Below are 13,187 nucleotides of genomic sequence, written 5' to 3' on the forward strand. Positions count from 1 at the left end.
TTTTGATATATGAACTAGCTGCACTTGTGGTCAACTTAAGGTAGATTTACTCTTTTTAGGTTAGTGTCTACAGGACATGCATCCTCTAATGTATTAAAAGAAAACCGTTAGATCATCAAACTGATCTTGTTATAACCAAAATATCATTTAAGGTATGAGAACAATCGGGTAGAAGTTAAAATAATATGATAAGCATTGTTACAAAGATCCTAGATGGTGGATCATCTCTTTGAGATCCAATGCTAATCCCCTCTCCCAAGTCCTATGATATCATATTGGATGGAGCTGAATGCCATCCTCAGGTTATTAATCCTTTCAGAACTATGCATATTATGCAACATCTCCTCGAAAAGCCTTTCCCATGTTTAACATTTACTCATTCTTACATAGAATGTATTTTCCATTATCCTATCTCTCCTGCAACCCCCCACCCCCATCTCTGTGTCTGATTTCACACACAGTTGGAGTTTTCACTGTACTCTCAGAACGTGTTTTCTTTGGCCTTCTGTCTTCTAATGGCCAACAAATGCCTCTCATCCTCTTTAATGACTTCATCAAAATAAGCCACTGCTTTCAGTTGTCAAGCTCAATTCTGTTCTGAGTTCTACTAACTGCTTTCCCTGGATTATTCATGCTGTACATAGCTTGGCTTGAAGAGTGTTGACCTTTATTCTGTTCTTGACTGTGCGGTCTGCCAGTTCATTTCATCTGGAGAACATTTTACCTCTTAGATATTCTTTGCAAAGGGTGTTGTTCCTGTGAATCAGATAATTGGTCCATTGCATTTTCTGGTGGACCCTTAAATTTCTGAATTTCCTTTGGTGAGGGTCACTTTTTTTCTGGGTTTGCCTAGTTGAATTTTGTACTGATGACCCTCCAACTATCGCAAACTGTAAATCAGATCTGCAAACCTTGAGAATTGCTGCATCTACTATTTGGTCTCCTTGCATGATTCACAGGAAGCAACTGGCTAAAATAGATTTAGATACTATGTCACTTCCAATAATGCACTACATTAAATTTTACCAAGTTTGTTTCAGAAGCAGTGCTGAAAATGTGTTGCTGGAAAAGCGCAGCAGGTCAGGCAGCATCCAAGGAACAGGCAATTCGACGTTTCGGGCATAAGTCCTTCATCAGGAACGTCGAATTTCCTGTTCCTTGGATGTTGCCTGACCTGCTGCGCTTTTCCAGCAACACATTTTCAGCTCTGATCTCCAGCATCTGCAGACCTCACTTTCTCCTGTTTCAGAAGCAGTGCCAAGCTGGGATATGGTCAATGTGTTGTTTCACACTGAAGTCCACTAGCTGTCAAGAGGCAGGATATGCAGAGATGTTTGGAACTGAATTATCATCTGCTTGTATTTGCAGTCACCTGTCAAAATCAAAATATGGTGTGCTTCCTTTCTTATATTTAATACATTTGGAGTATACGGGAAGCTAAATGAATACAGAATGCAAGAAAAGAGAACACGTTCTGCAATAAAGTGATTGGCTCAAGTTGACATTCTGGAAGATAATATGCTGAAGTTAAATGTTGAATCTTCTGCTTTCTGAATTGTTTTTCTGAAAATGACATCAGAGTTCAATACATGTGGAACTCTCAGTTTACACTGTTTTACATCCTTTTCCTTTGATTGGGATGTGACAATGTTTCATTGGATCAAACTTTTTTTTCCATTTTTAGCTGGAATGGCTGTATTTGTCTATTGCTGAAATTGAATAGCTTGATGAAATTTCATCTGGCCAAATTTGATGAAGTAATCAGTTTTTGCTGCTTTTCCAACAGATTTATGGTTTAGCATGAAGAGTGACCATCCTGACATTGCAATACATAAATTGCAATTAATGGTTCCTTTTACCAGAACGTATTGTGTGAAGCTGGTTTCAGTAAACGAGTTTGCATTAAATCTCTATCGATCAACCCTGGATGTCACGTAGGAGATGAGATGTGTACTATCAACCATGCAGCCAGCTTTTGAGACTGTCTTACAACATGCATTGATGTGTATCTCTTTAGGATAGAATACATGCCTATATAATTTCACGTTTAATTTTAAATTTAATTACTGTCGTAAAGGTTATAATGCTATTGCTTTGTTTTCTTTTGAGACTTTGATGTGTCACTGAAAGCTGTGTGGCTATAGTATTGGTTCATTTTAACACAGACTATTCAAGTGAAACTGTGATTGTGCTGCTATTTTCATTGATTTAACATCGGATATAGCAGTGAATGCTGTGTGCTGCCACTTTGTTTTATTTTGACACTGAAAGGAATTCATTAACCTAGAGTGCCGTGGATGCCAGGACATTGAGTAAATTTAAGGAGGAGATGGACAGATTTTTAATTAGTGACTGGATAAAGGATGATGGAGAGCAGGCAGGAAAATGATGTTGAGGCCGATATGAAATCAGTAACGGTTGTCTTAAATGGTGGAGCAGGCTCAAGGGGCTGAATTGTCTGCTCCTGGTCCTAGTTCTTATGGTCTTATGATCTATATCTGAAGGCTATTCTGTATTGTTACCTTGATTTAAACTTCAATGATGCAGTAGTGAAGATTATTATCCTGCCACTTTGTTCCAACTGGACACTTTTGTATAGTACTGCTAAATATTTCATCTATTATATCTATATTATAGTTGCTTTGGTGAATTACTTTGACACTTGAATAACAAAAAATGACATTTACGACACTCATTAACTTATTTTGATGCCAGCAATTGCTCACAGAGTGACATCTTATCCCAATTAATGCTTGGAAACCACTGACCTACAGCATGTGCTGTGGAATGTTATCATGATTACTTTGATTTCCATCTTCTTTGGTTGACTTTCTTGTCGTCATAAGAAATAGTCTAATAATTCTTGAGCTATTTGGATATTATTTTGTTGCCCGCAATTTTTGTTTTATATTTAAAAGAAGATGATTCCTCAAAATGAGTTGCATGACAATATTAATTATTTAGAGTCTTTCATTTAGGCCTGATAAGTGAAAAATAGTAAGCTGTCTTATGTTATTACTGTGGCTGCTAACTGCATGATACGGATTTGGTTGTCGTGGGAATATAAGATAAGATATTACTTTACATCTTCTGACATTGTGTTTTCAGGTTACTAAATTTGGCTGGCTATGCAATTACAAACCACTGTAATTGAATCGTCAATATCCAGTTATAAATGTGTGAAGGAGACATTATGCAATTTTCTGGCACTTGGTAGCAGTAACCTTCACTATTCTTTTTGTATGTTTGATATTAATTATCTTGAACCTGTATAAAAAGGATCGAGAAACTGATCTTGCATCAGTACGAACTAATATTGATGCTCTCTACATCATTAATTTATGTAAATATTTGAAGTTTATGCTGGATTTAACAGCATCAAAAGAGATAAGTTAGTGTTAATTTGAAACATGAGGCATCTAGGAACCTTGTCTAAACGGATAAGATAAATTACAGATTCAGAACAGACCATTCTAGTTGTCACACAATAATAGATCAGTGAAATTGTCGCTTCATTATCACAGCAACAATGACTATTTTAACCCTTGGAGAAAATTTTAGCAGCTAACTTATGTTGGAGAGATGTGGGCTGTGGAAAACATTGCATAAATCAGAGGCAGAATTTAAAATATATGGAAATAAAGACAGAATACATGAAAGGAGTGACCAGAAACTTGGTCAGAAGTAGGAATAACATAAGACGATAAAGGAGGACTGGGTAGTCAGTAGATCTTGGTTTTAGGGATTTTGAAGAGTGTAAACTTGCTTCAACATTTGCCGACATTTTAAAAGTCCCTTGGTTGTGAAATGCTTTGGAATATTCTGCGTATGTGAAACTTGCAAAATAAATGCAAGTCATCTGCTCTTTCTTGTTTTTAAATGGTTATTGTGGATTGTGGACTGAATTTGCACTGATGACAGGGACTTTTTTTTAACATCCTTTATGTATGCTGGATGGATTTAAGAAATTGATCTTGCATTTTCTTTTTTACAAATTAACATCCTCAACTTCAGTGGATTATGTACATACTTAGATCTTATGTTATTCAAATAGATTAAGGTGGAATCGAACTATATAGCTGAAACTTAGCACTTGACTGCACCTGGAAGGGAGTCCAAGGAGTCTGGTGAGTTGAGGATGTAAGGTGAGGAGTGAAAGGAGGTCTTTCTTCAGTATTTCATTCATCACTTTATAATTGTTTCTTAATCTTGGCCTTATGTATCCAATTTATAGGCACATGAGAAGGGGGTGATTAGTGAGTAATTCTACTTTCTACTCTCTAATTTCTAGTTTATAACAAGTAGTCCAAATATAAGCTTAAATTATGGCAAGGCAGTTCAGCCATGCAGACTGCCCATCCTGTGGAAGGTAGAAAGTCATGGACACATGACTTAAACAGGAAGCATCACTGGCTGCAAATCTTTGAGCTCTGGGTTTTGGAGTTTGTGTGGTGGCCAAAGTCAATATAATACATTGGAAAGCAGAGGAAGATGCGGATACCATATTTAAGGGAATAGTCAGATTGCAGGAGAGGAGCATTCAGACAGCTGAAGAACGGATAATCAAAGAGAACCAGACAAAAAGTACAGGGGTTCCCAGAGACAATTTTGCTCACCAATTGCTTTTCCATTCAGGGTACTGGTGAAAACAATGGTTCATTGAAGGAATACAACAAGAGCCAAGCCTATGTCACTGCAAATTGCTCAGCTATACAGGAGGGTTGGGAGAATGGAAGAGCAATAGTGACAACAGGCTGTGACTGTAGGGGTGACTCAAAACAACGGCAAGACATTCTGCTGGGGGGAGGATGATCAGCCACGAGACAGTAGTCTACTTTGGTATCATTGCCAAATGTGGAAGTGTATGTGATTCTGTGGTCAGAATGTAAGGATCTAGGTAGAAAGCTAGCTAATAGAACCTCAAAATTGGTAATCTCAGGATTATTCCGAGTGCCATGCCTATGTAATGTAGGTATAGGAGGATAAGATGCTTGAATTCATGGTTGGAAAGATGGTGGAGGGAGGAGGACTTTAGATTCCTGGGACACTGAGGCTGGCTTTCGGGTAGATAGATGCTGTGCAAAAATATGGATTACATCTGAATAGAGCTAGAATTGATTTCCTTGCAGGGATTTCTGAGTGTGTGTGTGTGTGTGGTGGTGATTTAAAGAAGCAATTGAGGTAGTCATTGTGTAATTATGTTAGGAGAGTATTGCTTGCAGCTATGGTGGAGGCAGGTTCAATTGAGACACACAAAAGAGCATTAGATGATTATTTGAATAGAAACAAAGTCAGTGATGCTTAATCAATCATCATACACAGAGCCACTACATGCACGATGGCCAAATATCTGCCTCCTGCACTTTAATAAATCTATAATTCACTATATATTAACCTTTTTAAGATTATTGGTTAATATTGACTTTTCAGTTACGAACAGCTACAGAACCTTTTTCATTCAGATGCTGATGCTGAGAGACCTAGGGCCAAATTTTCATGTCCCAACATGTCTGTAAGTTATTGCATCTTCTGGCAAAGTTTAGTTTGCAGGATCATAAATTTGAATTTCCCTATCCCCATTAAACTACTTGTTCGTGGGAAGAGGTTTGGATGTGGCCCAAGGCACATGGTTCATGGCTTTGGTGTTGCTACTGAAGATTGTACTCTAATTTTTGGTGGGACAGTCGGGTTTTGGAAACCTATGGTAAATGCCAGGTAAGACAGTTTGCGAATCTGAGGAAAATTCTACTTAGGAGTCAGGAACTTTGGCTAATAGGTTTTGGTAACCTCAAGTGCCATTATTAAATATTATTGTATTAGATGTATTTTAATGTAGGGTTGTTAATAGGGTTCTGTGATAGATTGGCTAACACTTTTACTAGAGATGTTGAGATGTGAAAAAGTACCTTCCTATTGGAAAATGTGCTAATGCCCATGCAAAACTAAGGAAACCTATGTCCTATCCTGTCATTTAAATATCCACAATTCTTTAACATGGGAAAAATGGCCTACTTCTTAAACTTGGAGTTCAGTCACTGGCTCCATTTCATTGACAAGCCATCCACTTTGAAATAGAAAAAAAAGATGATCTTACTGTTTCACTAGCTTTTATTGTCTGGAGTTTTGATAGCAGAACCTGAGTTTCAAGAACTCCTGAAGCGAGGATTTTGGTTATGCACTGGTTGAAGGATCTGAGAGCATGATTTGATTGACAGTTTTGTGAGGTCAGAATAGACTGTCTGATTGCAAGGTATTTTCTGAATAGATGTTTCTTTTCACAATTTAATAGTATCTAAGGAGACTGACCTTTTTTCCAATGCAGATTGAATGAGGGTGTCTTGGACAGTTTAGAGAGTTGATAAGCAGTTTCTTTATTTTCCCCAAATTCATTTTGAAAAATTCTATTGTTGTCCCATTCCCTGTTGATTTCTGTTCGTTGTGAATAAGCAATTAGCTCAGTGGCTATGGAGGGTAAATAGGGATATTAGAGGTAGAAGGGGATAAAGGGATGTAAGGGATATAAGAATGCTGTTGAGAGCTGGACTAATGTCCCTCAGAACTCAGCAGACTTCCTGACTAGATGGCCTTGATTTTGTTTCAGACCTCCTTGTAAAGTGGGAGATTTATACCTCCAGGAGACAAAAATATGGCATGTATGGGAGGAGCTGATAAGGTTGGAAAATTGCTAAATCCCTGTCATCTGTTGCCTGTATTTTCTCCATTTCAGATTTCCAATGTTTGTCATTCTGTTCTTTGTTATTTGGAATGTAATAACGAGTTTACATTTTCAGTTGGGTACTTCCATCCGCTGATGAGACTTTACATGCAAATACTATAGTTTCCAATCCTGTAGCAGGGCCAATGGTTGTGATTAGCAAGTAAATAAACTGTGTTACCTAAATTACTTGCTGTAGTAATTTAGCCTATAATTATGATAATTTGGGCTGATTGATACTGGCCATTTGTGAGTTGCTAAATGGATTCCCAGTATTTCCTCTGAAACATCTGAAAAATAATTACACAGTTCTTCAGCACTTTTGTTACTTTTTTTATGTAGTTGCATTTATGTGCATTCTATCTTTGTTTTTCTTGGATTTTAAAAAGCTTTTTGCATTTAAAAATGATTAAAGAGACAAGAATGACCTTGGGTGTTGTGAAGCACTGTGCCTTGTAATAGCTGGTTCTAAAATTGCTGGGTAGTTGATTTAGTTCAAAAAAACATGATTTTAAAGTAGAATTATAGTAGTGAGAGAGGGTTGTTTAGTCCGTCAGACCTTTATCTCCATGCTGGCTTTCTGCAAGTGTAACTCGGTCCGTACCATTCCTTTCCCTTTTTCCCTATAGCTCAATAACAGTCTTGTTTTTCAGTCAATTCCCTTCTGAAAATCCTGGTTTAAATCTATCTACACTAAATGCACAGACAGTGCATTTTAGACGCTAAACATTTACTGCATACCAATGTTTCCCTTAATGTATCCTTTGATTCTTTTGCCATTTACCTTAAATCAGTGTCCTGTTGTTCTTGACCCTTTTAAAACTTTGTTCATGGGATGGGAGTATCACTGGCTAGGCCAGCACTTGTTTCCCTTCCCTGATTTCCATGGAGAGGATGGTGATGAATTACATTCTTGAACACTTACATTCAGTGGGGTGTAGGAATATCCTCAGTGATGTCAGGAAGAAAGTTCCAGGATTTTGACCCTGTAACAGTGAAGGGATGGTGATATAGTTGCAAGTCATGTTGGCATGTGGCTGCGAGTGGAATGTGAAGGTCATGATGTTCCCAAGTGTCATCCCGCCTTTTTACTTCTACATGGTACACGTAGGGGTTTGGAAGGAGCTGTCAAAGCATGCATTTGTAGATATTGCATACTACTGCCCCAGTATATGTCATCTGTGAAGAGAGTGAATGTTGAAGGTAGTTGATGGCATGTTAATCAAGTGAGCTGCTTTGGCTTGGATAGTATCAAGCTTCTTGTAGGTTATTGGAGTTATGCACATCCAGACAAGTGAAGAGTAGTCAATCACGTTCCTAACCATTGCTTTATAGATGGCACAAGGCTTTTGGGAGACTGTTGAGTTAGTTGCCCAGAATTCCTAGCCTCTGTCTGATCTGTTTCTGCCAACCCAGTAGGTATGTGGCTGATTCCAGTTGGTTTCTGGGCAACGGTAAGCCCCAGATGGTTCATAATATGGGCATCAATGTAGTAATGCTGTTGAATGTCAAGGGGCAAAGATTAGACTCTTCTGTAGGAGATGGCCAATGTCTGACACTCGTTGTGTCACAAATGCAATTTTCACTTATCAGCCCAGATCTGGATATAGTCTGGATCTTGCAGCATATGGATGCGAACCACTTTAGTATCTGAGGAGTTTTGAATAGTATCGAGCATTGTTCAGAGATCAATAAATATCCCCATTTGTCAACTTATGGGATGAAGGTCATTGAAGCTGTTTGGGACTAGAGCGCTCGCCTGACAAAATTCTGCTGTGACATCCTGAGGCTGTGCTGATTGACTTCCAAGACTACACCATCTTCCCTTATTCAAGTCATGCCGCTAGCCAGCAGAGAACTCCACTGCATCTACACACACACACACACCCGTTTCCCACTGATTGCAGTTTTGTTAGAGCTTTATAATGCTAAACCCAGCTTTACTCTGCCTTGATGTGTAGGGCCGTAACTCTTCACTCACAAAGCAGCAATGGAAACAGTTACTCCTTACCTGAATATACAGTCCACTTGAGATTGGGAACACCTCCATTAAATTCCTTCACATTTCGTTTCTGTGAGAAACAAACCTGACTTCTCTAGTCTGTTCTCATAATTGATGTCCTTCAGCCTTACAGTCATTCTCATGCATCCAATGTAATTACTTCACATTCTTCCTAAACTGTGCTGATCACATTTGGATACACTAGCTGAAATCAACCCATGTTTTATAAAAGTTCATTTCAACTTTGCTTTTGTACTCTATACCTCTGTTTACGACACCTAGGATTCCTAGGATTCACAACCTGTACCTCTCACTCTTGACAATTTTGTGCAGATGTATATCGAGGTCATTCTGCTCCATGACTCCTTTTCAAATTGTATCCTTTGTTCTTTATTCTTCCTCTTATTCAGATCATTTTTGAGATGCAAAGAATTAAAACAAAATACACATTTCCTTTTATGAACATTTCAAATGTCAAGGCTGCAGTATATGGGAGCTTCTGGATACTATGGTGGTCAGAATGTCTGCAGCTTTGGTTCATAGTTTATGAGCTGGGGGCTAAACCCAAGACACTGCAATGCCTCAGGAAGGGTAAAGTTACCTGCACACTTTGTACCAAGAGGCAGTCACATCGCCTAAGTAGGGTCTTGAGATACTCCCATCTGCTCGGATGAGCCAGCTGACCATTGCACCATATACAGGAAACTATTCAAGTTGGGGGAGCAACAAGGAGAGCAGTGGTAGGAAATAGTTTGAGGGATATTGACAACATTCTCTGCAGCAAAGAGCATGAGTCCATGTGGCTGCCAGTATTCGAGATATCTGCTTTGGGCAGGAGTAGGCCTTTCAATCCATTGTGCCATCTGTGCCATTTAAAGAGATCAGACTTACCTGGCAATCCTCAGCCCTACCTTCCAGCCTTTTCCCTATAACTCTTGATTTCTTGACTGAATAAAAGTTTGTCTACTTCTGCCTTGAATATACTTAATAGCCTAGCTTGAACAGCTCATTGTTTATGGATCTGGTCGTACAGGTTGGCTCTCATTTTTATCGACTGAGGGGTCAAACCCTTCCCAGTAGGTTGTATTGAATTGCATGGAAATATTTCTGAGATATGTGGAAATAGACAAGTGTTTATTTAGTATACTCTGTAGAATGTTGCACTTGGTATGAATAAATATCTGTTGAGATTTGGTCGATGGTATTTATGGGATGTGGGGATTGAGGGTGGGATTTGTGTTTGTAGGTGGCCAACCCAGAAATACAAAGGCTGTGCTGAATTTTGTTTTAGAGCATCATTTGTTTTTTAAAATAACAACCATACCATATCTACTCGAGTAATAGTCAATCTCATGTAAAAGTCGACCCCTATTTTTAGCCAAACAACCTGAAATTTTCCATAAATCTTGTGCAAAAGACAACCCTGGCTCTTCACAGATAACAGGTCAATGTTTGAGTCAGTGTGCCGGCCGTCACATCCAGCTCCAGCTTTTCTGGTCTGTCGGTTGATTGTTCCGCTCTGCTCCCGGGTCTTCCACTCTGCTGGCTGTGGTGTCCTGCTCTGGCATTTTCGGAATACCATAATTTGTTTTCTCTCTTTATTCATTTAGAGATCAATTGGGCTCATGCTAATGATACTGTATGAATTTTGACGGGCATAAATTTCAGTCCCTCAAAAGTATTATCCATGTAATAGTCAACCCGATACTATTAACCTTTAAAAAAAGTCAAAAAATTTGATTATCAGTCGAGTATATGCGATAATTTCTGAACTAACAGCTGTTCAGATTGAAGGTTGGCTGGCTGCTGTGTAAGAGGGTTTGAGATACTCTGCCACATTTGATGAAGATACTTGGAATCATTGCCATCATTCAGAAGATCTGTAGCTGGTATGATAGAAAGGGGCACAGTGAAAAGAGATAATGGAATGAGGATAGAGAGGAAGAAATGATCATAAATCTCCTGCCCCACTGTTAGTGTTGGAAAAATACTTTCCTGCTGGGTCTGGCAGGTCCTTCTGCTCTTCAGCCTCTTTCCCTGAGCCCTGTTGTGAATTAATTTGCATGAAAATAGTTTCAAAAGGCTGACTAGCACAACCATTATCACTGAAAAATTATCATTGACCTGCCTCTGCATGACAGGTCAAAGCTGGTCCCCATCAGACATGCTGTTTTTAAACCTGGCTTTGATATGTTTGTTGCCAGTCTTATTTTAATCAGTGTAACCCTTCATTACAATCCCCTGTCATCTATGCTGGAATGGACTGGGGTGTCTTGGTTAGGTCAACATTATTTCCATTGTATTTCTTGGCTGAGTCAGTCTACTATTTGACTACTGGGTTGTGTTGTATCTTGAAGTACTACTGTGTTCTTTCAACTTAAAAAGTATTCCCAACTATTTATTTGATAGACTTTTCATAGTGTGCAATGATAATTTACAGTTGGTGCTTTTAATGATTTAAATTTGAGCTTGTTATTCATTTAATTTCTTTCAATAGCTTTTATATGCCTAATGAACCTCGTTTCAATTTTTCAGGTAGGATATTTTGAGAAACATACTTGTGCTTTGTGCTGTAAACATAGCCTTCATCAAAACAGAGGGATGTAAGTCTGGAAAGAAAGTCTTTTCCCTCTTGGATTGCAGAGCAAAGTTATCACTGATGTTCAGATCAGCTGTAATGCAATAGATGGCTAGTAGATCAAAGTCAAATAATCCTTTGTGTTATTTGTGGAGATTGTATACAAACTCTTTCTGCTGCAAAATGGTTTATTTGTTTTTGGACCTACACTAGGTACTTGGCTATTGAAAAGGTACATACACCAGCTTTGTTTGAATTTTTGTGATTAAAGCTTTGCCTTTGTAAATCCAAGTACTTCCCAGGCACTCCAGCTCTCCTCTCCCTTCTCATTCAGAACCAGCTATAGGTACTTTATATTGAAATATGGATGGTTGAATATTAATTCAGTGCTAATTTCATGCTTTGGAAAAGAGGAATGTATGCTTGGATTAAGGGTCATTGTCTTTATATAATTTTTGCAAACCTTTTTTGCTAGATGAGTGGTCAGATATAAACACATAATGCATTGCCTTGTAAAATAGAAATCCTGCAGGCCACTTCTTAAAAGTGATAATTAAGGCAATGTCACAGAGCTCATATGTAAGGATTTTATGATATAATTAATATGAACATTGGAGAGGTGTTATACCCCAAACATTGAAAATACAAATGCATGGATCGCTATGATTTGAGATGATAAAATAAAATTGCTACCCTATTTTCTGATATAATCATGCCTTTCTCTTATTTGTAGGTGGAAGAATGGTTGTGCTTAAACTGTCAGATGCAGAGAGCTCTGGGAATGGATATGACCACTGCACCACGCTCCAAAAGTCAACAACAACTACACTCCCCATCACACCAGGCCCAAACAGAACCGCAAACAAAAGCGCAGCGACAGCCTCAAACTGATCCGGCCCCCCAACAAGGAAGGACTACACCAATAAAAAGAGAGCTCCCTAAAGTGCCATCTGCTGCAGAAAATAAGCCTGAGACTAAGGTGCAACCAAGTGAACGTGAGAAACACAGACCGATAGCGAATAAGTCTGAATTGCAGCCGGTTGTCCAACCACAACTGGTTCCCCAGCCTGAGGCAACCAGGCCAGCTGGTAAGAGCCAACAAACTGTCCCTGCAGAACAAAGACGAACAACAGATGGTTCACCAGCAAGAACACAAGCAGGGCCCTCCAGTATATCCCAAGATCAGGAGGGCATTACTGGTAAACTCTTTGGGTTTGGAACTTCTCTTTTAAGCCAGGCCACCAGCCTTATATCCACACAGCCAGAACAGATGTCACAAAGTCAGCAATCACCTGCTAAAGGCTCTGCAGCTAAACAGGCTCCAAAAATAATTTTCAGTGATCAAAGCACAGAATTGAGCTCAAAGTTGCAGAGTTCAACACCGGGATTGCAAGTTAAAACTGAAGTTGTCTCTGCAGCTAAACAAGAAAAACCAGAGCCAGTCATTAAACAAAAAGAAGTCAACAAGCCCAAAGTATTGTGCCCTCTCTGTAAAACAGAACTGAATGTGGGATCAAGTCAGCCGCCCAACTTCAATAATTGTACAGAATGCAAAGTTCAAGTGTGCAACATGTGTGGTTTCAATCCAACGCCACACCTGGTAGAGGTAGGACTAACTCTGAAGTATAAATACCGTGATATGCTGTTTTGCATTGTTATAGATTTCAACTGATAATAAAAGGAATGTTGTGGCTTTGAAACCTCATGACAGTTAACAATTTATTGAATTAGTGATGACTTGATGAAGGTAAATTGCTGTGATGTCAAGGGCCCTTGTGATGAAGACTGTTACAATTGAAATGACAGATCCCAACAGCTTCTAAATTTGAGCAGAAATATGTGTGTTGGGTCAAGTGAGGTCACACAATTAGTGACCAAAAACTTGATGTTGA

At 38.8% G+C, this 13,187-nt stretch overlaps 1 protein-coding gene across 1 annotated transcript in view; it reads left to right on the top strand.

Moving 5' to 3' along the window:
* Positions 1 to 13,187, top strand: part of LOC132822490 (protein bassoon-like) — a 296,266-nt gene that overhangs the window by 30,713 nt on the left and 252,366 nt on the right. Inside the window, exon 2 of the mRNA XM_060835867.1 lies at positions 12,029 to 12,901. Within this exon, the coding sequence (XP_060691850.1) occupies positions 12,029 to 12,901 (873 nt within the window). The remainder of the gene's footprint in view (positions 1 to 12,028; positions 12,902 to 13,187) is intronic.

This window comes from Hemiscyllium ocellatum, chromosome 14 (genome assembly GCF_020745735.1).
Source record: "Hemiscyllium ocellatum isolate sHemOce1 chromosome 14, sHemOce1.pat.X.cur, whole genome shotgun sequence".
In the NCBI taxonomy this organism is placed as follows: domain Eukaryota; kingdom Metazoa; phylum Chordata; class Chondrichthyes; order Orectolobiformes; family Hemiscylliidae; genus Hemiscyllium; species Hemiscyllium ocellatum.